We start from the raw sequence: 26,824 nt of genomic DNA on the forward strand, positions 1-26,824 counted from the left end.
TGTATCATCATGAATGATTTTCCCATGTGTAGTTTCTTGGTTCACACTTGTGGCCAAATACACTAAGAGGGATTTACATCTTGGGGCTTGTTCTCTATGGTCTTGGATGAAATCATACTGCCTGTGGCTAGAGAAGATACTAAGAAAATCTCTTGTCATACATATTGTTTGTTATTCTGAATGCAAGGCCTCAGATTCAAAGCCTGAGGGAAGAAATTATTGGATAGTTCCCCAGGGGAGTGAAGAATCCTGTCAGAAAGAACTCGGGATGATTCAAGGGATAGCTCCAGTCACCAATAAAACTAGAAACAAGCATGCACACACATGAGCTATGGATATCCATGCTGGACCCTGCAGAGTCCACCTTGTCATACTCATGGATGGACAGATACTTTGTTAACATGCTGTTCTCTTGGTTATTTATCTCTTGCTTTCCACAGATTACTATTCCTACGCCGTCCTACAGGAGCAGCGAGTGCTTAGTCAGAATGCAATACCGTTTAAATGGTAAAGGAAACATGGCAATTGTTGGGTTTTTCCCTGCTTATACTGCCTACCCACTCAACAAAACAACTGATTGGAGAATGGCTAAATTCACCAGAGATTTTATGGTCGAGTAAGTCCTTCATTCACTTGTTCCTTTCCAAGGTTGGCATTCATATGCCCTAGGGGAAGTACAGATTCAAGCATTATTTTTCCCTTTATTCCATTAAGACACTTCCTATCTTCCTTTCCTAGATCTTTCTGCAGTGATTCATCTGGTATTTTCAAAAGGGCAGAAGGAATTTGGGGTTCATTTGTTTTCATTTCTGCAGTAGACACTCGGAATTTCCCCCGTATCCTCTGCCATGCTGGTACTCCTCAGAATGTGGATGTTTTTAATGTTAGCTCTGTAAGAGAAAGATTACATAATAAAGGTTTGACATAATATCTGAGGGGATTCTAGAGGTCTAGCTGTGCTCCCGTGAGAGGGGTTAATGCCACTCAAGTTAGTGGCCAGCAATTTCCTTGTACAAGGCTGAAGTGACCAATATTGTCTGTGCTCGCTGCTGAAGATTGGGGTGCAGGGATGTCAGAATCAGACACTGGGACCTACTCTCTGCTTTAGGAATGCCTTCATTTGTCTCAGATTCTTTTTTCTGACTTTTAACATTTGTATTCTTTGATGGGTTGCCAAGTTTACCTGTTTGCTGCATATATAGCCAGTGTGTGTTTGTTCTTTGTTATGAATGTGTTTCTGTGCACACATTGATTGTGACGGGTCCTCTGAAAGATGTTTGTAGGCATTCGTGAAGTTGCAAGATTAGTACATAGTGTCAGAGAAGTCCGTTTGAGTATCTTAGGTCCTGTTAAAGAGAAACAAGCTTATATGTTAGGCTTTAAAAGAAGTCAGGTGTATTCTATCCCTCGCTGACATGACCATAGCTGTAGGTAATCACACAGTGAGTACCTGATAATGAGAAGTGTAGCTTGCACTCAGGTCTGAACTCAACAGGGGCAGCATGAAAGGCTCAGTCAGGAATTAGACTGTTGGCAATGGGTGGAAAATCACCTAAAATAAACATAGGACTGATGGGTTGTTGTCTGTGTGGCATCACTGTGTCTGCCAAAATGTGACTATGGAGTAAGTCATCAACTCAGCAGTGGAAGAGGGGAAATGTTCATCGTTTGACTGAGGGACAATGACAGAGATTTAGGCTGAAATGGACATGATGAATGCAGCTGGGGAGATACAAAAATTGGCGTCTAGATAGCATATTCTGTGGAAGTCTACTGGCTCCGAGGATCATTGCTGACTTTAAGTACAGTTACAAAGTCGCATGGTCTACCAGACACTTGACCTTGCATGCTAGAGGAGACTCTTGTGCCCTACAGGAGATGGTGTCCCTGTCCTCCCTTCTCCTGCTCTTCTCTGTTTTCCAGTCTCAGCAGCTCAGCCATGACTGAGCAGCAGCCTGTCCAGGTTGTAAAGAGCAACCCCATGCCTGCAAAGATCACACTTGTGGTTACATGAGCTCTCTGTGGCTGCCTTATCTAATGTGTACAAGAAGAGAGAGCTGTGTCAGTGTGATTTGGGATCTTCTGAAGTAAAAAATGAAACTAAAAGAAACTTCTACAAGTTATAAGCAATTCTCATATTTGATTTTTACAAGGCATTTTGAAATTATACTTTTTATAGAGAGTGAGGAACTTGGGAGCATATGCACTTCAAGGCTCACAACCACTTTCAAGCTTTAGATTTTTTTTTTTACACAAGTTTGGGAAACTATGTATATAATTTGAAAGAGAAATTGTCCTGTCTTTCGGCAGTTAAATTTTCTCTTTGTGGCTACATAAACATATTCATCTTAATTACCGTAACCACAAAAGACTGTAAGTTGTGCAGTTAGCATTATTTTATATGACACTAATTTTGTGTGGTCTAATTTTCTAATTGGATTTTACTTTCTTATCAAAATTAGGAAGCTGGGAAGTGAACATTTGATAGGTACAGAGCAATATCTAATAGGTACAAAATGTGTCTACCACCTCACTAAAGCAGATTAATCTATATAAGCAGTGTTTATGCACACTATAGAATCTTTTATGCATGGTGGTTAATTTACCTGCAAAGCAACATCAGACAGTTTCTCTCACTGTGTATGGGAGTGTTTTTCCTTAACACTAACTTAAAAATATGGCTGACTTTGTATGTCCAAGCTTCATTGTATCAGTTATGTGAGCATATGTACATTAATAACTTAAGACAACTTTTGTATTAGAAGAATATGAAAAATCAGATTTTTAAGATTTTTTTACTGTTGATATTTCTCATTTTTTAGTTTTTTCAAAGTAAAATGCCTGCTTACTAGTTATTTGAAAAAAATTTGTACAATGTAAGGTTTATTTTAAATATTTTAATGTGTCATACAGCACGTGTAAAATAACACAAACTTTAAGTTTTGCAAGGTATATTTATCAGTTATCAAAACTGTATTTTTTAGAAATGGCACAGCTTACCTGCTTTCTTCTAAAACTATTTGCACTAATTTCTTTAAGTTTTGCATTGCCATAGTTATTAGTCATGTTTATACATGTTCATTTATCATCATGGCATCAGTATCTGTTTATAGGGTAATGGATGATAATTCATCCTATGTAAAATTGTACTGTGATTAAGCTATAGAATCTAACATGCCCTCCTTTTCAACTCTAATCATATTAATTGTCCATTTTATAACAACTCATGTGTTACTAGAACCAAGCATCTTATCGGGTACTGGGGTGGTGCATGCCTTGAAACTGAGTATTTCTAGTGCTCAGGCAGAAAATCCTATGTTTTCAAGGCATGCATGGCCTATGTAGAAATTCTGGAGTGTGCAAATAAATGGACTGGGTATGTTTTTTGAAATATATTTTTATGTTCTCTAACTTTATAAGTAGAACTAGTAAACTAACATAGTTTGTAAATACCTCTTAGTGAAAAATTCATAAGTAATACTATTTGGGGAAGATATATGCACATCTTGAGCTGCCCACAGTGTGTTTGTGTCTTGGTTCCCAGGAGAACAAAATGCCAAGCTCTAAGCCTGTGCGCTCACAATGAGAAGGAAAACCATTGTCCCATTTAGTTTTGCAGTGTGTGTACACAGTGCATATAAACATATGGAGTCCTTATTTGCACCATCTGCTCTTTGTAGATAAAAAAAGGTATTTAAACTAGTATATTTTGTATTAAAATTGTCTGCTCAGGATTTTGAGCATCATAGCCCATTGGCTGGTGGAAAATAGAAAGTTCTGGTTCAGAATGCTCAGGTGTTGAAGATATTTTGAAACCATTGCTTCATGTGGGTGGGTTATTGAAGGCAGCTGTGTGCATGGAAGACAAACAGTGCTTTCTGTAAACTTGTCTTCTCTCTAGAGGTTTACAGTTGCACGGGTGTGTTAAATGTAGAGGTTAAAAATGGCTTATGATGACACTTAACTTCATAATTTCTCTATTTGCTTTTTTTTCCATGTCTCCAGTTTGTTGATGAAAATGGGTTATTGGAGTCACCCACCGTCTCTGTGCTGGGGTGGATTGTGCTTTTAAACCTAAGACATTTGATTTAGTGAACTCGGGGACTCCTGTATTTGATGTCTACATGATTAGGACTGTAATAGCACAATGTTGGATTTTTTCCTTTAATGAGTAAAAATCACACTTCACTCTCTCTTCTGAATAGGTTTTGTTGGCTGTCTGCATTGAATCCTGGATGTTAGCTGATTTGCTATTGAATAGCATGGCCTCAGTGGGGACTGTCCCCTAGTTTGCATCTCTACAGGACTACGCATTTGAATAGGCCTGCACCTGGGTGGAGGGCAAGGTGTGCAGGACAAGTCCTCACTTGTCAGCTAACATCCAGAATTCAATGCTGACCCAAGCTCCCGGTTACTGGAACCACTGGAAATTTCCTAATGGAATTTTCTTGGTCCCCAACAGGGTGTCTGCCTCTGCTTCCATCAGTCACTGGATGAAGGCTCTAGGATGGCATATAGGGTAGTCATCAGTCTCATTATAGGGGAAGGGCATTTAATGTAGCCTCTCCACCATTGCTTAGATTGTCAGTTGGTGTCATCCTTGTAGATCTCTGGGAATCTCCCCACTGCCAGATCTCTCCTTGAACCTATCATGGCTCCCTCTATTATGGTATCTCTCATCCTGCTCTCCTCTATTCTTCCTCTGACTCAACTTTCCTGTTCCACCATTTCCTCCTTTCCTGTCCTCTTCTCCCCCTCTCATTCTCTTAGCTCCCTGTTCCCTACCCTCATGCTCCCAATTAGCTCAGCAGATCCCTCCCATTCCTCTTCTCCCGGGTCCATGCATTCTTCTTGTAGAGTCCTTGTTTCCTAGCTCCTTTGGTAATGTGGAATTGTAGGCTGGTAATCCTTTGCTCTATGTCTAAAATTCATATATGAGTGAGTACATACCATGTTTGTCTTTTTGTGACGGGGTTACCTCACTCAGGATGCTTTCTTCTAGTTCCATCCATTTGCCTCCTAATTTCAAGATTCAATTATTTTTTCCACTAAGTAGTACTCCATTGTGTAAATTTACCACATTTTCTCTATCCATTCTTCAGCTGAGGGGCATCTAGGTTGCTTCCAGGTTTCAGCTATTACAAACAACGCTGCTATGAACATAGTTGAATGTATGTCCTTGTTGTGTGAATGTACATTCTTTGGATATATGCCCAAGAGAGGAATTGCTGGATCTTGAGGTAGACTGATTCCCATTTTCCTGAGAAACTGCCATACTGATTTCCAAAGTGGTATTACAGGTTTGCACTCCCACCAGCAATGGAGGAGTGTTCCTTTTTCTCCACATCCTCTCTGGCAAAGACTATCATTGGTACTTTTGATTTTAGCCATTCTGGCCATTGTAAGATGGTATCTCAGAGTTTTTTTGATTTGCATTTCCCTGATGGCTAAGGATTTTGAACACTTTCTTATGTGTCTTTCAGCTATTTTACATTCCTCCATTGAGAATTCTCTGTTTAGTTCTGCACCCCACTTTTTAATTGCATTGTTTAGTGTTTTGGTGTCTAGCTTCTTGAATTCATTGTGTATTTTGGAGATCAGATCTCTGTCAGATGAGGGGTTGTTGAAGATCTTTTCCCATTCTGTGAGCTGTCATTTTGTCTTGCTGAATGTTCCTTTACCTTACAGAATCTTCTCAGTTTCAGGAGGTCCCATTTATTAATTGTTGATCTCAGTGTCTGTGCTACTGGTGTTATGTTCAGGAAGCAGTCTCCTGTACCAATTCATTCAAGGGCATCTCCCACTTTCTCTTCTAAGAGGTTAAGTGTGGCTGGATTTATGTTGAGGTCTTTGATCTATTTGGACTTAAGTTTTGTGCATGGTGATAGATTTGCAGTCTTCTACATGTCTGAATCAAGTTATGCCAGTACCATTTGTTGAGGATGCTTTCTTTTTCCCATTGTATAAATTTAGCTTCTTTGTCAAAATCAGGTGTTCATAGGTGTGTGGGTTAATATCAGGGTTTTCAATTTGATTCCATTGGTCTACCTGTCTACTTTTGTGTTAGTACCAAGCTGTTTTCATGACTATGGCTCTTTAATAGAGCTTGAAGTCAGGGATGGTGATGCCTCCAGAAGTTCCTTTATTGTACAAGGTTGTTTTTGGCTATCCTGGGTTTTTTGTTTTTCCATATAAAGTTGAGTATTGTTATTTCAAGGTCTGTGAAGAGCTGTGTTGGGATTTTGATGGGGATTGCATTGAATCTGTAGATTGCTTTTGGCAAGATTGCCATTTTTACTCTATTGATCCTACCTGTCCAAGAACATGAGAGATCTTTCCATTTTCTGGTATCTTCTTCAATTTATTCCTTTAAAGACTCAAGGTTCTTACTGTACAGGTCTTTCACTTTTTTGGCTAGCATTACCCCAAGATATTTTATGTTGTTTGTAGCTATTGTGAAGGGCGATGTTTCTGTGATTTCTTTCTCATTGTGTTTATCATCTGTATATAGTAGGACTACTAAACTAATTTTTTTAGTTAATTTTGTATTCTGCTACTTTGCTGAAGGTGTTTATCAGCTGTGGGAATTCCCTGGTAGAGTTTTTTGGGTCATTTATGTAGATTATCATATTATCTGCAAATAGTGAAAGTTTGACTTCTTCCTTTCCGATTTGTATCTCCTTTTGTTATCTAATTGCTCTAGCTAGAACTTCATGTACAATATTGAAGAGGTATGGAATATCTTCTGTAAGTTCCTTCCCTCCGGGCTCAGGGAAACCTTCAGAAGAGAAGGTGCAAACATTATCAGAGCCAGAGAAAGTGGAAAACTCTGAGGAAAAAGACCTTCTAATCATAGCAGGAATGCTGTACATAGGAAGCTTCAAAGACTCTAGAAGGATGCACAGGGCCAGGACCACACTGAGACAGATGGGTGCCAGCATTGAGAGGGGAAGAGGACACCAGCCGCTTCTTTAATTCAGAAGTTATCTCTACGCTATCATAAGTTCCCATCCCTAACCTAGCTGCAAATACAAAAATTAGTTTTCTTTAAGGGTATACAGGCAATTCTTTAGGGCAGGTCCCATGCTCAATAGTAGATGGAAAACAAGAAAAATAACTCCGTGGCATGTTTGGAGGTGAATTCTTGAATATCGCATGTCTTTTGTGTACAATTATGGTTTCTGAGTTTTGATTTTTATGGTTTCCTGTGTATGGAAACACAAGTGTCTATATCTATATGCTTCTTGTACTTTTTCTTTTGGCTCTTTGTTAGTTTGTCTGGCTTCTTTGTTTTTATTTTAATTTATTATTACTTTTAGATACCTGTTTGGTCTCTAATAAGAGGGAGGAAGAGCAGGAGTGGACTTGGGTGGGAGCAGAGGTGGGGAGGACCTGGAAGGAGATCGTGGAACAAAATGAACTAGAATATACCACATGAAAAATAAATCTACTTTCAATTTCTAAAATGAGAAAATGAAATAGTTACTTATATTCCCTTGCCAGCAAGTGCTAGGAAGACACATCAACATGGATTTTTGGAAACAGAAGCATCCAAATTGTGAAAGCCATTGCACTAAACATGCGCTTCTGTCATGATTTGTGTGGTGTGAGTCTTCCTCCTAAATATTGTTCTACCTTCTGTGCAGGTTTAAGCTGAGGAACTACCAATGTATTTTGGCCATGATGTTTGCCATTGAGGAGATCAACAACAATCCTTATCTTTTACCCAACACATCCCTGGGATTCGAGGTCTACAATGTCCCGCATGATCAAAGGCACACTCTGGCCAATGTTTTTGTCTCATTTTCAGGCACTGGCTATGGCATCAGTAACTACAGATGTGCAAGCGAAAGCACGCCAGCTGCTGTTCTCACGGGCCCATCATGGGCTCTATCTGAACACATAGGGACACTGCTGGGTCTTTACAAATTCCCACAGGTGAGAGAGGATGATGAGATCGGACATGATGTCAGCTCTGCTTGGTGACATTTCAGCTGTCTGTGAGGAAAAGGGGGAACCTTGAGGAACTCTTCATAGATAGGGAAGTGATGCGGACAGAGTTGATGACGCATCTGTATTTTTGTACCTTAGAACAGATAGAAGGGGAAGAATGAGGCATAGACACCACACTATTAAACCTCTGAATGTTTTCTGCATCAGGGTGTTCGATCACATTGGGAACCTTAAATTTCTGTTTGCACTAACTAAATAAAATCAACCTTGGTTCAGGGGGTGAAGCTTGCAACTAGTTAACTGGAATTAGCCAGAGAGATTCCGGATGATCCAGGAATACAGATAGAGAGATGCCCAGGAAAGGATAGGGCAGAACTTGGCGTTTGGTGCTTTCTTTCTGGTTTGGTATGAGGGAAGAGACGTGTCTCTTGCTACATGTCTTTAGCCACAGGCATATCTGTGGCTAAAAAGGAAGGTCAGCTGCTTGTTTCTTGGCCTCTCTGATCTAACAGGTTTTCATCCCTGTGCCTGACTTCTGAGTCTTTGTTGGTAAATAGAACAATAGATAGTTATTTTAAACCTACATAAAGCAGCCATAGCAAAGCCAGACCTTGAGACCTGAAGTTCTTCAGGCTGCATCCTGGGTGGCTGTTGAGGTGCTGACTGTGGGAAGCACCCCAATGGGGTGGGGTGAGGGACTGCAGGCTGTAATATAAACGTCAGCAGATTCAGGTGTCTCTGCTAAGGCAAAAGAAAATCATCAGTCTACTTTTCTGACAAATCCATAGGGAGACAGATTTGACCTTCAAAGCAGGACTGTCTAAAGGCTTCAAACCATCGCTGGAGAACTGAGTGGAGTTTTATGACAATGTTCTTGTTTCTGGTTGTTTTTCCCTACAGCTTACATTTGGGCCTTTTGACAGTGCCCTGAGTGAACGAAGACGGTTTTCTTCCCTGTACCAGGTGGCCCCCAAGGACACATCTCTGACAGTTGGCATTGGATCTTTGATGGTCCATTTCCGTTGGATCTGGGTCGGACTGATCATCATGGATGATGACAAAGGTGCCCAGATTCTGTCAGATTTGAGAAGTGAGCTGGAGAAAATTGGAGTCTGCATAGCATTTGTGGAAATGACCCTGGTCAGCAGGGGTTCTTTTCTCACCACATCCTGGAAAAATCAGGTGCAGATCCTGAAATCCTCAGCCAATGTGATTATTATTTATGGGGACACTGATTCTCTATTGAGCTTAATAGTAAATCTAAAGCAGAAGTTACTTATGTGGAAAGTCTGGGTCCTGAACTCACACTGGGACTATTCCAGCTTTGATAACTATTTGCTGTTGGATGCATTGCATGGAGCCCTTATTTTTTCACACCATAATGAGAAGATTATCAATTTCACAAACTTTATACAGACAGCCAATCCTTCCAAATACCCAGAAGACACTTATCTTCATGTATTGTGGCATTCATTCTTCAATTGCTCATTTTTGAGGAAAGATTGTAAAATTGCGGATAACTGTCTGCCGAATGCCTCCTTGGAGTTCTTGCCAGGGAATATATTTGACATGGCCACAAGTGAAGAGAGTTACAATGTGTACAGTGCGGTGTATGATGTGGCCAAAAGTCTGCATGAGATGACTCTCCAACAAGTACAATTGCAAACTCCTGGAAAAGGAAAAGACACAGTGTTCTTCCCCTGGCAGGTAACCCCACTTCTGTAGTATTATAACATCAACAGCATGAAACTCTGAGGGTTTACAAATGCACTAAAACTAGGAAATTCATAGTTTAGATCTTTTTTTTTTCCAAAAATTTACAGGAGAGACAATGCAAGGAGGAATCTGTTTTAAGTCACTGTATAGTTAGTTGTATTTCAAAGGTAATACAATTCTTTCAAGGGTAAAAAATTCAATATAAAAGTCCATCTAAAGTCAACAACTAACCATTGAGCCAAGCTTCTGGAGGACAACTGAAGCAAGGGAAGAGCACTAACATGAAAAAGGAGTCAAGACCGCCATGGGGAAACCCACAGAATCAGCTGACCCAAGCTAGTGAGAAATCACAGACTCAGGTCTGACTAATAGGGAGCCTGCATAAGACCAAAGTAGACTCCCTTAATTTAGGTGACAATGGGGTGACTGGGATAATATATGAGGCCACTGGTAGTGGGTCCCAAATCTAACTCTAATGCACAAACTGGCCTAGTGGAGCCCACTCTATGTGGAGAGACACCTTCCTCAGCCTAGACACAGGGGTGGGAGGGTGGACAGGTGCCTCAATGAGATGATGGAACAGACTTAGTAGACTTCCTAGGGGAGGACTTGGGCTCTCTTAGGAGCAGAGGGGAGGTGGGGGGAAGTGTGGGAGGGGGAGGAGAGAAGGGAAGCATACTGGGATTGGAATGAAAAAAATTAATTAATAAGAATAGTCCATTTACCCCGGAGATTTCATACAACAGAAAAGGCAGAGACAGACAATTATCACAATGAACTTGAACACTTCTAAAATGCTTGTGTCTTATAAATGGACACTATAAAATCATTCATTTTACATAACGAAACTAAATAATTTCAAACTTAATTGTGTATGTCTGTATTTTCAAAGAAGGTGAGAGATTTTCCCATGCACAATTATTATTTAGGGAGACTTGGTTCTAAGTTATCTAATGGGACTGTTTGGAATATTTTAGAACATAACGATGCTTCCATCATCCTTGGGTATCGTTTGATTAATGTGATATATTAAGGGTGCTTTTCACATCACGATTAAAGTCAAGAAGAGATGTTCCCTGATTCTGACTCTGTTGTACTTCTCTGGAGTTTATGTAACATAAAAGCATGCATCTCTTTTAGCTTCACCCTTTTCTAAAGAACACACAGATCATCAGTCACGATGGAGACAAGGAGGTTCTGGATTGGAAAAGGAAATCACATGCAGACTATGACATCCTCAACTTTTGGAATTTCCCCAAAGGTCTTGGGCTAAATGTGAAAGTAGGAACATTTTCTCCAAATGCTCCAGACGGTCAGAAATTGTCCTTATCATCTCACATGATACAGTGGTCCACAGGATTGACAGAGGTGGGTTGCATCTTACATCAATATTTTGACATGTATGTAAATTTCAAAAATATATTTCTGTGTGTCATGACCATTCATTACTCACAGAGGTCTATTCATAGACACATAATGACCAAGAATATAAAGAATTGACTTACATTTTGGTTTGAGGAATTTGTAGAGAAACTACTGGAGGGGAAAGCCTGAGCCTCAGACCCAGAGCAGGGTCAGAGGAAGCCTGAGTCACAGACCCAGGAACAGGGAGTGACCACTGGCTGAGATGACAGCAGCAGTTTCCATAAGCAGTTGTAGAGAAGAAGTGGTGAGCAAAGGGGTCAAGACCAGGCTGGAGAAATCCACAGAAATATCTAACCTGAGCAAGTGGGAGCTCATGGACCCCAGGCAGACAGCTGGGGAACCAGCATAGGAATGAACCAGGCATCCTGAATGTGGGTGTCACTTAGGACTCCTGGACAATCTATGGGGTCTCTGGCAGTGGAACCAGTATTTATCCCTAGTGCAAGAATGGACTTTGGGAACTCATTCCCCATGGAGGGACACTCTCTCAGCCTAGATACATGGAGGAGGGCCTAGGGCCTGCCATAAATGATGTGACAGACATTGATGATCCCCCATGGAAGGCCTAACCCTCCTTGGGGCGGGGATGGGTGTGGGATGGGGGGAGTCAGTGTGGTTATGGAGGAAGAGGAAAATGAGACTGATATGTAAAATAAGATTGTTTCTAATTTAAATAAAAATTTGTAATATATATTTTAAAAAATGGAGAAAAAGACAAAGAAAAAATGGGAAGAAATAGACAAATCCCTTAAAGAAAACAAAGAAAAAGCTATTAAACAAGTGAAAGAAACAAATGAAGACTTGAAATCTGAAATAGAGGCAATAACAAAAACAAAAACCAAGGAAATTATGGAAATGGAAAATCTTGGTAAACAATCAGGAACCACAAATGCAAGCATAAACATAATAAAAGAGATGGAAGAGTGAGTTTCAGGCATTGAAAATATCATAGAGGAAATAGATTTATCAGTCAAAAAATGTTAACTACAACAAATCTTTAACAAAAAATGCAGGAAATCTGGGACACCATGAAAAGACTAAACCTAAGAATAATAGAGATAGAAGAAGAAGTCCAACTCAAAGGCACAGTAAATATTTTCAACGAAATCATAGAAGAAAACTTTCCCAACCTAAAGAAGGATGTGCCTATGAAAGTACAAGAAGCTTACAGAACACCAAGTACACTGGACCAAAAAAAGTACCTTACTATGTAATAATCAAAACAATAAACATAGAAAATAATGAAAGAATAGTAAGAGCTGCAAGGGAGAAAGGCCAGGTATCATACAAAGGCAGACCTATCAGAATTACATGTGACTTCTCAATGGAAACAAGGAAAGCCAGAAGGTCCTGGACAGATATTATGCAGACACTAAAGAGCCATGGATGCCAGCCCAGACTACTTTAACCAGCAAAGCTTTCAATAGCCATGTATGTAGAAAACAAGATATTCCATGACAAAACCAAATTTAAACAATTCCTATCCACAAACCCGCCCTACAGAAGCTATTAGAAGGAAAATGTCAACCTAAGAGGTCAGCTCCATCCACAAGAACCCAAGCAACAGTTGAGCTTACAGCAGCAAATCCCAAAGTAGAGAATTGAACACAGAATGCCATCACGAACAACAAAAAGAAAAATAACAAAAACTAGCAAACACTGGTCATTAATATCCATTAATATAAATGGTCTTGATTCACTTTTAAAAGGGCATAGGCTAACAGATGGCTATGAAAACAGAATCCATCCCTCTGCTGCATAAAAGAAGCACACCTGAACCTCACAGAGGAAAGCGTTGGGAAAAAATTTAAAATCAAACTGACCTAAGAAACAAGCTGGTGTAGCTATCTATCCTAATATCTAACAAAATAGACTTCAAACTAAAACCAGTCACAATGGATAAAAAAGGACATTTCATATTCATCCCAGGGAAAATCCACCAATAGGAAATCTCAGTTCAGAACACCTATGCCTCAAACACAGAAGCACCCACATTTGCAAAAGAATCATTAATAAAGCTCAAATCACATCAAAACTCCAAAAACTAATATTGGGGGACTTCAACACCCCACTCTTACCACTGGACAGGTCTGCCAGACAGAAGCTTAACAGAGAGACAAGGGAACTTACAGATGTTATGACTCAAATGGACTTAGCAGACACCTATAGAATATCCCACCCAAATACAAAACAATATTCTTTGCTTTTCAGCATTTCTTGCAACCTTCTCAAAAACAGACCACATACTCATTAACAAAACAAAAATCAACAGACAGAAAAAAAATGGAATAACCATAACTGCTTCCAGTTTCTGGCTATTACAAATAGTGCTGCTATGAACATCTCTGAACAGATGTCCTTGTTATATGAATGTGCTTCTTTTGGGTATATGCCTAGGAGTGGAATTGCTGGATCTTGTGGTAGACTCATTCCCATTTTCTTGAAGAGTTGCCATACTGATTTCCAAAGTGGCTGTACAAGTTGGCACTCCCACCAGCAGTGGAGAAGTGTTCCTCTTTCTCCATGTCCTCTCCAGCATAAACTGTCATTGGTATATAGTAGGTAATTACCAATACGGAGTCAGGTAGAAATATAAGGGTATTTAATAGGGAAAAGCCTTACTTACAGAGCGAACCAGCCAGCCGGTGGTAGTCTGTACAGCAAGAAGCAAAGAGAAACCGAAACCGAAAACGCAGTCCCCCTACTCACTCTGACCACGCCCTCACAAGCCCTCAGGTACTCTTGTAGCCAGCCCCTAAGAAGGCGTGGCTACAGCTTCCCCTACAATTCCCCTTTTAGTCTAAAAGAGGATTAAAACTTAACAGTATAAAGGTAAAATATAAGAAGATAACTATCTATTTTAACTAAACCCTAAAGTCATAAACAATAGGAAGCTATTCCTAACTAGGTATATACATTATCCTAAGTGACAACAATGGGGAAAGGGGGCGTAGCATTTTTCAAGTTATTGTAGGGGAAGCTGTAGCCACGCCTTCTTAGGGGCTGGCTACAGCTTCCCCTACATTGGTATTTTTGATTTTAGCCATTCTGACAGGAGTAAGATGGTATCTCAGAGTTGTTTTGATTTGCATTTTCCTGATGGCTAAGGATGTTGAACACTTTCTTATGTGTCTTTCAGCCATTTTAGATTCCTCCATTAAGAATTGTCTATTTAGTTCTGTACCCCACTTTTTAATTGGATTGTTTGATGTTTTGGAGACTAGCTTCTTGAGTTCTTTGTATATTTTGGAGATCAGTCCTTTGTCAGATGTGGGGTGAATATCTTTTCCAGTCTGTGGGCTGCCATTTTTGTCTTGCTGACTGTGTCCTTTGCCTTACAGAATCTTCTCAGTTTCAGGAGGTCCCATTTATCAATTGTTGATTTCAGTGTCTGTGCTACTGGTGTAATGTTCAGGAATCGGTCTCCTGTACCAATTAATTCAAGGGTATTTCCTACTTTGTCTTCTAATAGGTTCAGTGTGGCTGGGTTTATGTTGAAGTCTCTGATCCATTTTGACTTAAGTTTTGTACATGGCGATAGGCTTGGGTCTATTTGCAGTCATTTACATATCTGCATCCAGTTATGCCAGCACCATTTTTTGAAGATGTTCTCTTTGTTCCATTGTATAAATTTGGATTGTTTGTCAAAAATCAGGTATTCGTAGGTGTGTGGGTTAATATCAGTGTTTTCAGCTCTATTCCTTTGGTCTATCTGTCCATTTTTGTGCCAATACCACGCTGTTTTCAGGACTATAGATCTGTAATAGAGCTTAAAATCAGGGATGGTGATGCTTCCAGAAGTACCTTTATTGTACAGGATTGTTTTGGCTAACCTAGGTCTTTTGTTTCTCCATATAAAGCTGAGAATTGTTCTTTCAAGGTCTGTGAAGAATTGTGTTGGGGAAACAATAGCTTTTACAATAGCCAAAAAATAACATAAAATATCTTGGAGTGACTAACCAAATAAGGGAAAGACCTATATGACAAGAATGTTCAGTCATTAAAGAAAGAAAGTAAAATAGTCATCAGAAAATGGAAAGGTCTCCCATGTTCTTAGATAGCTAGAATCAACATACTAAAGAATCACCATCTTTCCAAAAGCAATCTACAGATTCAATGCAATCTCCACCAAAATCTCAGCACAATTATTCACAGACATTGAACGAAAAATACTCAACTTCATATGGAAAAACAAAAAAATTCCAGGGTATCCAAAATGTCCTGTGCAATAAAGAATCATCTGGGGGCATCACCATCCCTGACTTCAAGCTCTACCATAGAGCCACAGTAATGAATACAACTTGGTATTGGCATAAAAACAGACAGGTGACCCAATGGAATCGAATTTGAGGTCATGGTATCAACACACACACACACACACCTATGAACACCTGATTTTTGACAAAGAATCTAAAAATATAAAATGGAAAAAAAGAAAGCATTTTCAACAAATGGTGCTGGTACAACTGGCTCTCAACATGTAGAAGAATGCAAATAGATCCATATCTATCACCAGGCACAAACCTCAAGTCGAACTGGATCATATACCTCAATATAAATCCATCCACACTGAACCTGAAGAGAAACTGGGAGCTACCCTTGAATGCATAGGCACAGAAGTCCATTTCCTAAACAGGACATTAGCAGTTCACACACTCAGATCAACAACTAATAAATGGGACCTCCTTAAACTGAGAAACTTCTGTAAAGCAGAGAACAAGGTAAACAAGACAAAATGGCTCCATACAGACTAGGAAAAGATCTCCAACAACCCCAGATCTGACAGAAGACTGATCTCCAAAATACACAAAGAACTCAAGAAACTAGACACCAGACTACCAAATAATCCAATATGAAAAATGGGTATAGATCTAAACAGAGAATTCTTAATAGGACCACCTCAAATGGCAGAAAAACATTTAAGGAAATGTTCAACGTCCTTTTTCATCAGGGAAATGCAGTTAAAAAAACTGTGAGATAGCATCTTACACCAATCAGAATATCTAAGATTAAAAACACCAATGACAGCTAATGGTGGAGAAGAAGATGTGGGCAAAGGGGAACACTCCTCCATTGCTGGTGGGAGTGCAAACTTGCACAGACACTGGAGAAATCAGTATGCCCAAATTCTCAGAAAATTAGGAATGAGCCTGTCTCAAGGCCCTGCAGTACCACTTTAGGGCATATACCTGAAGGAGGCACATTCACACCACAAGGACATTTGCTCAACTCTGTTCATTGCAACTTTACTTGTAATAGGCAGATCTTGGGAACAACCTAGATGCCCCTCCAATGGAGAATGGATAAAGACAATGTAGTGTATTTACACGAGGGGGCACACCTCACGGTAAGAAGCAATGACATCCTAAAATTGACCACATGGGCCTGCTAATGACTCACCATAATAGTAAAGAAAAATCCCTTATCTGTATTTAGAGATAGTAACAGAAGCCAATTAAGGTTTCTATGTTGAAAACACTATTTATTGCAGATTCCATAAAACCTGACCATTTGCTAACCTTCACTTTATTCTCAGACTCCTCAGTCTGTATGCAGTGAGAGCTGTCCTCCGGGATTCAGGAAAACCCACCGAGAGGGTGAGGCTGCCTGTTGCTTTGACTGCACACCTTGCCCGGAGAATGAGATCTCCAATGAGACAGGTAAACAGTGGTCATGCAGAAAACATCTCCAGCTGTCCATGTTGTAAAGAGGGAGGAGGGATGAGCAAAGGAGCCAAGACAGTGCTGGAGAAACCCACAGAAGCAGTAGAGCTGACCGAGTGAGAGCACAGAGACCCTAGTGGTAAAACTGGGGAATGTGGGTGCCAGTTAGGAGGCCTGGGAAGTCTATGGGACCTCTAACAGTGGAACCAATGTTTATCTAACAGTGGAACCAATGTTTATCCCTAGTGCACAAATGGATCTTGGGAGCCCATTCCCCATGGAGGGATAATATTACAGCCCAGATACAGGAAGTAGGTACTTTGATGGTCCCCCGTGGAGGACCTCACTATCCTTGGGGAGTGGGTGGGCGGTTGGTTGGGGAAGTCATTGGGGGACACGGGAGGATGGGAGGGCAAGGAAATGAATGGATTCTTACGTAAAATAAGATTATTTCTAAAATAAAAACGATTAATAATTAAAAAAATTCCTTATTGGCCAGTAGCCAGGCAGGAAATACAGGTGGGACTACAAGATAGAGATAATTCTGGGGAGAGGATGTAGAGAGAAGCTTCCAGAGAAATACCATGTAGTTGCCAGGAAGATATGATGCTGGGCATTCTCCAGTAAGATAAGACCATGTTGAAATAATATATTAATAGTTATGGGTTCATAATTAGGAGAGAGCTAAGCAGTAAGAAGTATAAGCCACCAGTCAAACAGCTTATAATTAATACAAGCCTCTGTTATTTATTTGGAACTAAATGAGTGTGGGACCAGGCAGAACAGAAACTCCATCTTCAATGTCTCTTCACAGCAATAGAACTCTAACTAAGACAGCCTGAGAACAGGAACAGTTGAAAGCTTACTTGCTGATCCATAAGCAGGAGACAGAGTAGACACCCCAAATGGCAAGATCCTTACAATGCTTCCACAGCAACACACCTCTCCCAAAGGGGCCACATCTCCTAATCCTTTACAAATAACCCCACCCACAAGGGGCAAGACATACAAATAAATCATGTAAGGGGGGCAATCTCATTCAAACAACCACATTTTGCTTGCTGACATCCATAGTATTGTGAGCACAACACAGTTTTATTTTTACTTTAGTTTTATGATAATTCTATATACTATACAATACATCCCTACCACAGCCTCCCTTCCCTTCCAGCCAGACACCCCTCTACCTCCCTTTCTTCCTCAGATCCACTGCTTTTCCAGTTCCCTTGAGAAAATGGCAGGCCTCCCAGTGATATCAAATGGACATTGCATAGTAAGATGTAATAAGACTAAACACAAACCATCATATGAAGGTTGGACGAGGCAACCCAAATAGGAGGAGAAGAGCCCCCAAAACAGCAAAAGATTCAGGGATACCCTCACTTCCACTGTTAGGAGCCCCACAAAACCTCAAGCTGAAAAACCACAGCATGAATTCACAAGGTCTAGACCAGACCCATGCAAGCTCTGTGATTGTTGCTTCAGTCTTCTGTGAGCCACTATGGGCCATGCTTAGTTGATTCTTTGGGCCATGCTCTCCTGGTGACCTCAACCACCACGGCTCCTAAAATCCTTCCTCCTTCTCTTCTGTGGGGTTCACCAATAATGTTTGGCCGTGGATCTCTGCATCTGCTGCTGGAGTAAGACTTCCTGATGATGACTGGGCTAGACCCCAATCTATGAGTACAGCAAAATATGATTAGGAATCACAACAATGAAGTTTTTCCTTTTCTTCTTTTTCCTTTTTTGATAGTAGCATTTGGTTCTACTTTAGATTTTGGAGCATCCAGCTTTACATTCCTGGCCATCCATCCAGTGTCAGGCCTGGGCTTTTTCTCATGGGTTGGGGTTGAGACAGGTCAGTCACTGGTTGGCCACCCCCATTAGCTCCGAGCCCCTATTACCCTAGGCATCTTTCTGGCAGCACAGGTTGTGAGTCGAATGTCTTGTGGCTGGGTTGGTGTCCTGGTCCCAGCACTGAGAGCCTATCCTGGTGTAAGAAGATGGCTGGTTTAGGCTCTGCATCCTCCAGTACTTGGAATCCTCTCATGGGTCACCCATGTAAGTTCCAGGAAGCATTACTGTACTAGGGTTCCACATAGCTCTCTATCTGTCCACCTGTTCCAGGTCTCTCCCCATACTCTTTCCCTGTGTCCCTCCCACCCCACCTGCTCCCTCCAGTTCTCATCCCCTCCTGACCTCAGTACACCCACAATAGTCTATTTTCCTTCCCCAGGAAGATCCATTTGTCACCCCTAAAGCCCTTCTTGTTTCTTAGCCTCTCTGTGTCTGTGGATTGTAGTATGGCTATCCTTTACTTAATGCTAATATTCACTTATATGTGACTATATATCATGCTTGTCTTTCTAGGTCTGGGTTACTTCACTTAGGATGGTTTTTCTCTAGTTCCATCCATTTGCCAGCAATTTCCATAATGTCCATTTTTCTAACAGCTGAATAATACTCCATTGTGTAAATACACCACATTTTTGTTATCCATTCTGCAGTTGAGAAACATCCAGAGTGCTTCCAGTTTCTGGCCATTCTGAATAATGAGGTTGTGAAAAGAGTTGACCAAGTGTCCTTGTGGTCAGATGGAAGGTCCTTTGAGTATATGCCCAAGAGTGGTATAGCTGGGTCTTGATGTAGGTCAATTCCCACTTTTCTGAGGAACCACCATATTGATTTCCATAGTGACTGTACAATTTCCCTCTAGGAATGGAGGAGAGCTGTCCTCGCTTCACATCTTCACCCACATAAGTAGTCACGTGTGTCGTTGGTCTCGGCCATTCTGACTGGTGTATGAAGGAATCTCACAATCCTTTTGATTTGCATTTCCCTGATGGCTAAGGATGTTGACCATTTCTTTAAGTGCTTCATTGGCCACCTGAGAATTCTGTTTAGATATGAAATCCATTTTTTATTAAATTGTGTCGCTTGTTGATATCTAGTTTCTCAAGCTCTTTATGCATTTTTGGATATTGCCCCTCTTTCTGATGTGGAGTTAGTGAAGTTTTTTCCCATTCTCTGTGCTGTCATTTTGTCCTATTGTCCTATCTGTCCTTTGCCTGACAGAAGCTTTTCAGTTTCATGAGGTCTGACTTTTGAGTTGTTGATTTTAGTGCTTTCCTATGGGGACTCTGTTCAGGAAGTCATCTCCTGTGCAAATGCGATCAGCGCAACTCTCCACTTTATCTTCCGCTAAGTTCATTGAGTCTGTTTTTGTGTTGATGTCTTTGATCCACTTGGATGTGAGTTTTATGTAGGATGATGACTATGGATCTATCTGCATTCTTCTACATGCAGACATCCAGTAAGATGAGTACCATTTATGGGAGATGCTTTCTTTTTTCCATTGTGTCTTTTTGGCTTCTTTACAAAACCATGTTCCATAGATGTGTGGATTTATGTCTGGGATTTTGATTGGGTTCCACTGATCAACCTATCTGTTTTTATGTCAACACCATATGGTTTTTATTACTATTCTTGTGTACTACAGCTTTAAATCAGGGATAGTAATACATCCAGAAATTCTTTTGTTATACAATATTTTTAACTATACTGGGCTTTTTGCTTTGCAGTATGAAATTGTGCATTGTCCTTTCAATTCCATGAAGAATGGAATTATGCTGCAATTTTGATGTGGATTACATTGAATCTGTAGATTTCTTTTGGTAGAATTGCCATATTTTATTATGTTGAACCTACATATCCATGAACATAGGAGATCTTGCCATCTTCTGATATATTCTTCAATTTTTTAAAACTGAAGTCCTTTGCACGAGCCACAAGTACTCTTATATTCTTCATTTTTTTTTATTTCACACACTTGAAGTTTTTGTTATGCCAGTTTTCACTTGCTTGGTTAAGGTTGCCCCAAGAGATATTATATTGTTTGTGACTATTGTGAAGTGTGTTGTTTTCCTGATTTCTCTCTCAAACCATTTGTAATTTGTATAGAAGAGGGTTACTGAATATTTTAGTTAATCTTGTACACAGCCACATTGCTTGGAAAGTCCTTTTCCAACCCTTTTCTCTGAGGTAATATCTATATTTGGTGTTGAGTTGTATTTGTTATATGCAGCAAAATTATGGATCCTGTTTTCATACCCATTCTGTTAGCCTGTGTCTTTATATTGGTGAATTAAGTTCATTGATATTAAGAGATATTAATCACCAATGATTGTTAATTCCCATTATTTTTGTTGTTGTTGTTGTTGTTGGTGTGTGTGTGTGTGTGTGTGTGTGTGTGTGTGTGTGTGTGTGTGTTTATGTGTGTGTCTTTCCCTTCTTTGGGTTTTGTTGGTATGAGATTATCTATTTCCTGTATTTTAGTGGGTATAATTAAACTCCTTGGGTTGGAGTTTTCCTCCTAGTGCCTTTATGTTGCTAATTGTGTTCTTACACTGGGGTTTAGGCATCTAGGTTTGTAATGATTTTATACCTAGGAGTTGGTTCCTGAGTTGTCTTTGTTGAATGGGTGTTTTTATTTCTTGGGTTTCTATTTACTCTCTGGTTGCTAAGTGGTCAGGGATTCTAGTGACTATCCAGTTTATAGGTCCAGTAGGGTGTCTCCAATGGAGGTTTTGTGGACCACCACAAGACCTCTGGGTTTTTTTATGCCAACTTTGCCACTGTAGTTCAAAGAACCTGTGTGGCCTTGGGTGGTCTGGTTTCGTGCTTGGTGTCTGGGATTCCTAGTACAGCATAGCCTCCAGTAAAGCAGAAGTTTCCTGCCAAAGTTGTGGACTAGGACATGGAAGATTGGGGAAGAGGTACCATTGGGGGCTATTGGGACAGCTTTGGGGTGAGTTGGCTTGCAGTCTGAAGTTCCTTACCTAGAACCAACCTGGCCTAGGATAATGCAGATATTTTATGCCAAAGGTTTGGGCCAGAATATGGAACCCATGGGAGGAATACAGTCTGGGGCTGTTGGGTAGGCTTGAAGCAGTATTGGCAGGTCACATGGTGTCTTCTTTTTTAAAGAAAGAGAGAAAGGAAGGGTGAGGAGTTGGGTGAGCATAGAGGTGGGAACTATCTGGGAGAAGGAGTTGAGGGAGGGCAAAATCAGCATCAGAGTGCATTTTTTGGAAATATGAATGGTAATGTGGTGATATAAAGAGAATTAAATATATAAAATTAAAAAAGGTATATGGATATTATAAATATATTGAAAATATGGCAGAAAAGTCCATAAACCTACATCATAATCTAAGAGTAAATAGAGAAGATATCAAGAACAGAGTGTTCAAACACTATTCCATGAAGGCTGTAAACATGAGAATTTCTGTTCTGAATAATATCTATTCATTACCTAGATATTATTGTACAGAGTTAGGAGAACACTGGCACTGATGAAGTGTTTCAAGTCTCCACGAATTTAAGAATATTAATTCACTCAGGCTCCTCCAGAGAATGAGGAAATAAAGAAGACCAGGGACTTTACCAATGTAGGTACATTTGGGGTACACATAAGAGAACATCACTCCAAGATAAGGATCATTCTCTCAATCACACCGAAGTCCCATGCCCTCTTAAGAATGGAGGTATGTTAACAAAAAAGTGTCATAGCCAGATTAGGTTCATGCAGTGAATATCAGTACTATAATGACTTGCAAATAAGATACAACACTGTCACTAAAGACAGGGACACCATGAGTAACAACAGAGGAAGCATTTGGACTGTGTGGTTTGTTTCAGCATGAAGTAGAAGGCCAATCGGGTGTAATCCCTCTGTATGTGTATCTGAAAAAAGCAAGATGATTCAGATAGCATTGAGAGGTGCTAGAGCTGGGAAGCGGCTTAGCATAAAAGGAGAGACCAGAGTATGCATTCATGGTCACCTGCAATTCTGCCAGATGCAGATCAGTGTGTGAAGTGTCCAGAAACTCACTATGCAAATACAGAGAAGAGCCACTGCCGACATAAGACTGTGACCTTCCTGGCCTATGATGACCCCTTGGGGAAGACACTCGGATTCATCTCCCTGGGCTTCACCTCTCTCACAGTTGCTGTTCTCTGGGTGTTTCTGAAACACAGAGACACTCCCATTGTCAAGGCCAATAACAGGACTCTCAGTTACACCCTGCTCATCACTCTGACCCTGTGTTTCCTCTGTCCTTTGCTCTTCATTGGCCGGCCTAGCACAGTCACCTGTATCCTGCAGCAGAACACATTTGGACTGCTGTTCACTGTGGCTCTTTCCACTGTGCTGGCCAAAACTCTCACTGTACTTATAGCCTTCAGGGTCACCACTCCAGGGAGAATGAGGAGGTGGCTGCTGACATCCAGGGCCCCTAATTTCATCGTTCCCATCTGCACCCTGCTGCAAGTTGTTCTCTCTGGAGTTTGGCTGGCAACCTCTCCTCCATTTATTGACAAAGATGCTCACTCAGAACATGGACATATCATTATCATTTGCAACAAAGGCTCAGCTGTTGCCTTCTACTGCATCCTGGGATACCTGGGATCACTGGCCCTAGGAAGCTACCTGATGGCATTCTTGTCCAGGAATCTGCCTGACACATTCAATGAAGCCAAGTTCCTGGCTTTCAGCATGCTGGTGTTCTGCAGTGTCTGGGTGAGCTTCCTCCCTGTCTATCATAGCACCAAGGGGAAGATCATGGTGGCTATGGAAGTCCTCTCTATCTTGGCTTCCAGTACATCACTCTTAGGCATCATCTTTGCCCCAAAGTGCTACATCATACTCTTAAGGCCAGAAAGGAACTCACTCCATCACATTAGAGACAAGACGTAGGCTGGGTGGAAAAATCCTTCTTAAAACCTAACTCCAGTGTTTCTTAAATCAAAGAGCTTTGAAGCATGATTGTTCCTCACCATCTGAACACTCACACATGAGGTTGTTATTTGGCATTTGATGCAATAGGCTGTTAGTTCTTTAGGCAAACTGAATTCTGCATCCGTCCTTTTTTTCCATGTTGAAATATATGCTGCATTTTGAATCCTCCTGTTGCATTCACTATTAATTTTGTGTGATTGATTGATAATGACTTGTGGGTTCTTCCACCTGTGTCATTCCCATATTCACTAATTTGACAACAACATTGCACAACGATTGTTTCCTATGTCAATTAAATAGGCTGATGGACAGATTCAAGAGTCATATATGTAAATATTCTTAAACATTTTGTAAAAAAAATCTCATCATGGAAACTACAGTGAGACACAGTGTAGAGTCACACCATGAACACCTTTGTCCATTTACCTGTACTTGCAAGTGTTCATTGCAAAGAGTCATTGGCCTGGTTTCTACTACCCTGTCAATGTTGGGCCTTTTCTAGGGCTCCTCCTGGATATCCTCTTGTTGCCCTGTGGTGTGGAGATCCTACAGCTTTGGGTCTGCAGGTCAGGGGCTTTCACATGCCCCAGCAGATCATAGGTGGGGTGGTAGGTGGGGCAGGCCAAGTCATATCCTTGAGTCTGAGCTAAAAAAAGAAACAAATAAAAATCAGAATTCTCCAACAACAGGAAAAAAGTTTTCTTTTTGTTTTCAATGCTATCCTCAGTTAGATAATATGTTGGCTTTTTGGTTATTGGAGACAGAGTTTCTCTGTGTAGCTTTTGGAGCCTATCCTGGCAATCATTCTGTAGACCAGGGTGGCCTCAAACTCACAGAGATCTGCCTTCGTCTGCCTCCCAAGTGCTGGGATTAAAGGGGTGAGCCACCAGTGCCCGGCTTTGCTTCCTTCTTTTGAGACAGTGTTTTACATGTAACCTTGGCTGCCCTGGAACCTTTATTGTGGACTTTGCTGAGGCACATGAGTGGTTCCTCTAAAAACTAAAGCAGGGAGTGGTGACCTCACCCTTAATCCTGGCATTTGTGAAACTTAGGCAGCCCCCCTTTAATGCCACCATTCCTGCCTCCCCAACCTGATGACTTGAGTTCAAAGCCTGGGTGGAAAGAGAGATGTGGCGACTCCTGCATGTTGTCCTCTGACCTCCAAACAGAGGACATTTTAGTCCCATGCCCATATGCTGATGTTCCCTAGTCTCAGAAGTGCACACACACACACACACACACACACACACACACACACACACACACGAAGCAAAGATGGTAAAGGTAATTACTAAATGAATTACCAAAATCCTCCTCCTCCTCCTCCTCCTCCTCCTCCTCCTCCTCCTCTTTTTTTTAAATATTATGATTTTATTTACAAAGCTTTTCCTTGTTACAGAAAGTGAAAATGTTGTTACAATCTCAGTGTAACTGGCAGCCAGGACGGTCAACTCACCCATCACAGCCGTCACGATACAGCAAGAGTCTTACATGAAAACCTAACATCGTTTACAATTTTGTTGGCGTGGCTGTCCCAGGCTTGGCGATGGATTTCCAAGGGGCTAAAGGGAGGAAGGAAGAATGTCTTGGGAACTATTCTTTGGCTGTTTGGGTGGAGGTGTCCTGGGCCTTGTATCACAGCTACCTTTTTAACACAGCTAAGAAATCCATGAGCAGTGCAACCAACACTCAACAGTTCTGTTTCTTGCAGGTTGTTTCGGGTCTTAATCATCATCTCCTTCATCATCTGTTTCTCTCTTTCTCTTTTCACCTTTTCCACTGTCTTCCTCCTCTTCATCCGCATCCTCTTTGTCTTCATCACCGTCTCCATCATTTCCTAACTCTTCTTCCTCCCCAGTGACGTCATCTTCATCGTCTCCTTCTACATCTTTGTCTTCACCATCCTCATCCTCATCTCCGTCTTCATCCCCTTTCTCTTTGTCTACACCATCCAACTCAGCATCAGAATCTAGGGCTTCCTCTACAGCATCCACCTCCACATCTGAGTCCCGTGCTTCCTGGTCCTCCCGGTCACAGCCACCCAGATAGGACAGCTGGGCAGGAGCTTGAAGACACTCTCTCGGTAATCATTCACATGAGTGATCTCACAGCCAAACAGACCCAGGCTTTTCAGACAATCCAACTTTTTCAAAGGCCCCAAGGTGCTGATATCTTTCAGCTGATTTCCACTTAAGTTCAGGTGTGTGAGACTTGGAAGTTCTTCTGCTAGTCTGTCTAGACCGCCAAAGAATCTATTATCGCTGAGCTCAACTATTTTCAATTTAAGTAGCTTGGAGAGATCTGACACTGAAAATCAGCCTGCATTTGTTAAACCGGGCATCTCTAGATTCACAAATTCATCTGTTAACCTGACAATTTTTCTATCATTCGCTTGGCAGTTGTCCAAGACAAGTTTTCAAACAGCTGCTGGGGTTGGTCCCTCAGCTCCAGGTGGATCCTTTGCTTCATGTTCATGTTCCCCAATCCCTCCTCTTCAAACTTAACTTTCTGCAGCATTGGCGGAGGCAGGCGAGGAGACCCGCTCTGCTCAGAGAAGGCTGTCAGAAGCAAACACTACCTTACATCACATGGATGTGTTTTGCCTTCAAGTGGGTTTGTGTACAACATGCATAGGTCCTTGGTGCCCTTGGAAGCCATGAGGAGATTTTGGACCTTATGGGTCCCAAGATCTTTGTAAGAGCAGCAAGTGCTCTAAATCATTGAGCCATCTCTCCACCTTTTAATTTTAATTTGTTTCCAGACAGGGTTTCTCTGTGTAGTTGTTCAGGTTTTTTCTTTGTTTTTTGAGAGGATCTGTAGGTCTACTGGCCTGGAACTGACTATGTAAAAAGCCTGGTCTTGAATTTACAACAATCCTTTCGCTTCTGTCCCCAAATGCTAAGATTATGCCTGGTTCCAAACCACCATTCTTCTTTTCTTTTTTTCTTTTTTGAGACAGGGTATTTGGAAGCAACTTGGTTGGCCCAGAGCTTTCAATGTAGACCTTGGTGAGCTAGAATTCATAGAAATTTGCCCCCCTGTGCCTCACCCTGTCAAGTCCCCTGCCCCCTCCCCATGCAAGGCTTGATAGAAAAGATATTAGGCCAAGGTAATTGGCAACATTGAGGTCTCTTGAGGGTGGGACAAGCTTTTTCTTATTGCCAATCATTAACTAGCTAGGATCATTCGATATCCATCAACTTAATCTAGAAGTGGGAAGTGTGTACCACTAAATCAGTTGAAAGCTGGGGTGTTTAAGTGTCCCAAC

The 26,824-nt window shown here is 41.1% G+C and overlaps 1 protein-coding gene and 1 pseudogene across 1 annotated transcript; one reads left to right on the forward strand and one right to left on the reverse strand.

Moving 5' to 3' along the window:
- The first annotated feature begins 401 nt into the window (after window positions 1–401).
- LOC100766652 (vomeronasal type-2 receptor 116) lies at window positions 402–23,514 on the forward strand. The gene is made up of 6 exons (XM_027434053.1): window positions 402–616; window positions 7,647–7,938; window positions 8,854–9,660; window positions 10,810–11,037; window positions 16,631–16,754; window positions 22,616–23,514. The coding sequence occupies exons 1-6, from the start codon at window positions 402–404 to the stop codon at window positions 23,512–23,514; spliced, it is 2,565 nt and encodes an 854-aa protein (XP_027289854.1).
- Window positions 23,515–25,235: 1,721 nt separating this feature from the next.
- LOC100766360 lies at window positions 25,236–26,031 on the reverse strand (annotated as a pseudogene).
- Window positions 26,032–26,824: the final 793 nt, after the last annotated feature.

Source organism: Cricetulus griseus, unplaced genomic scaffold, assembly GCF_003668045.3.
Source record: "Cricetulus griseus strain 17A/GY unplaced genomic scaffold, alternate assembly CriGri-PICRH-1.0 unplaced_scaffold_14, whole genome shotgun sequence".
Lineage (NCBI taxonomy): Eukaryota > Metazoa > Chordata > Mammalia > Rodentia > Cricetidae > Cricetulus > Cricetulus griseus.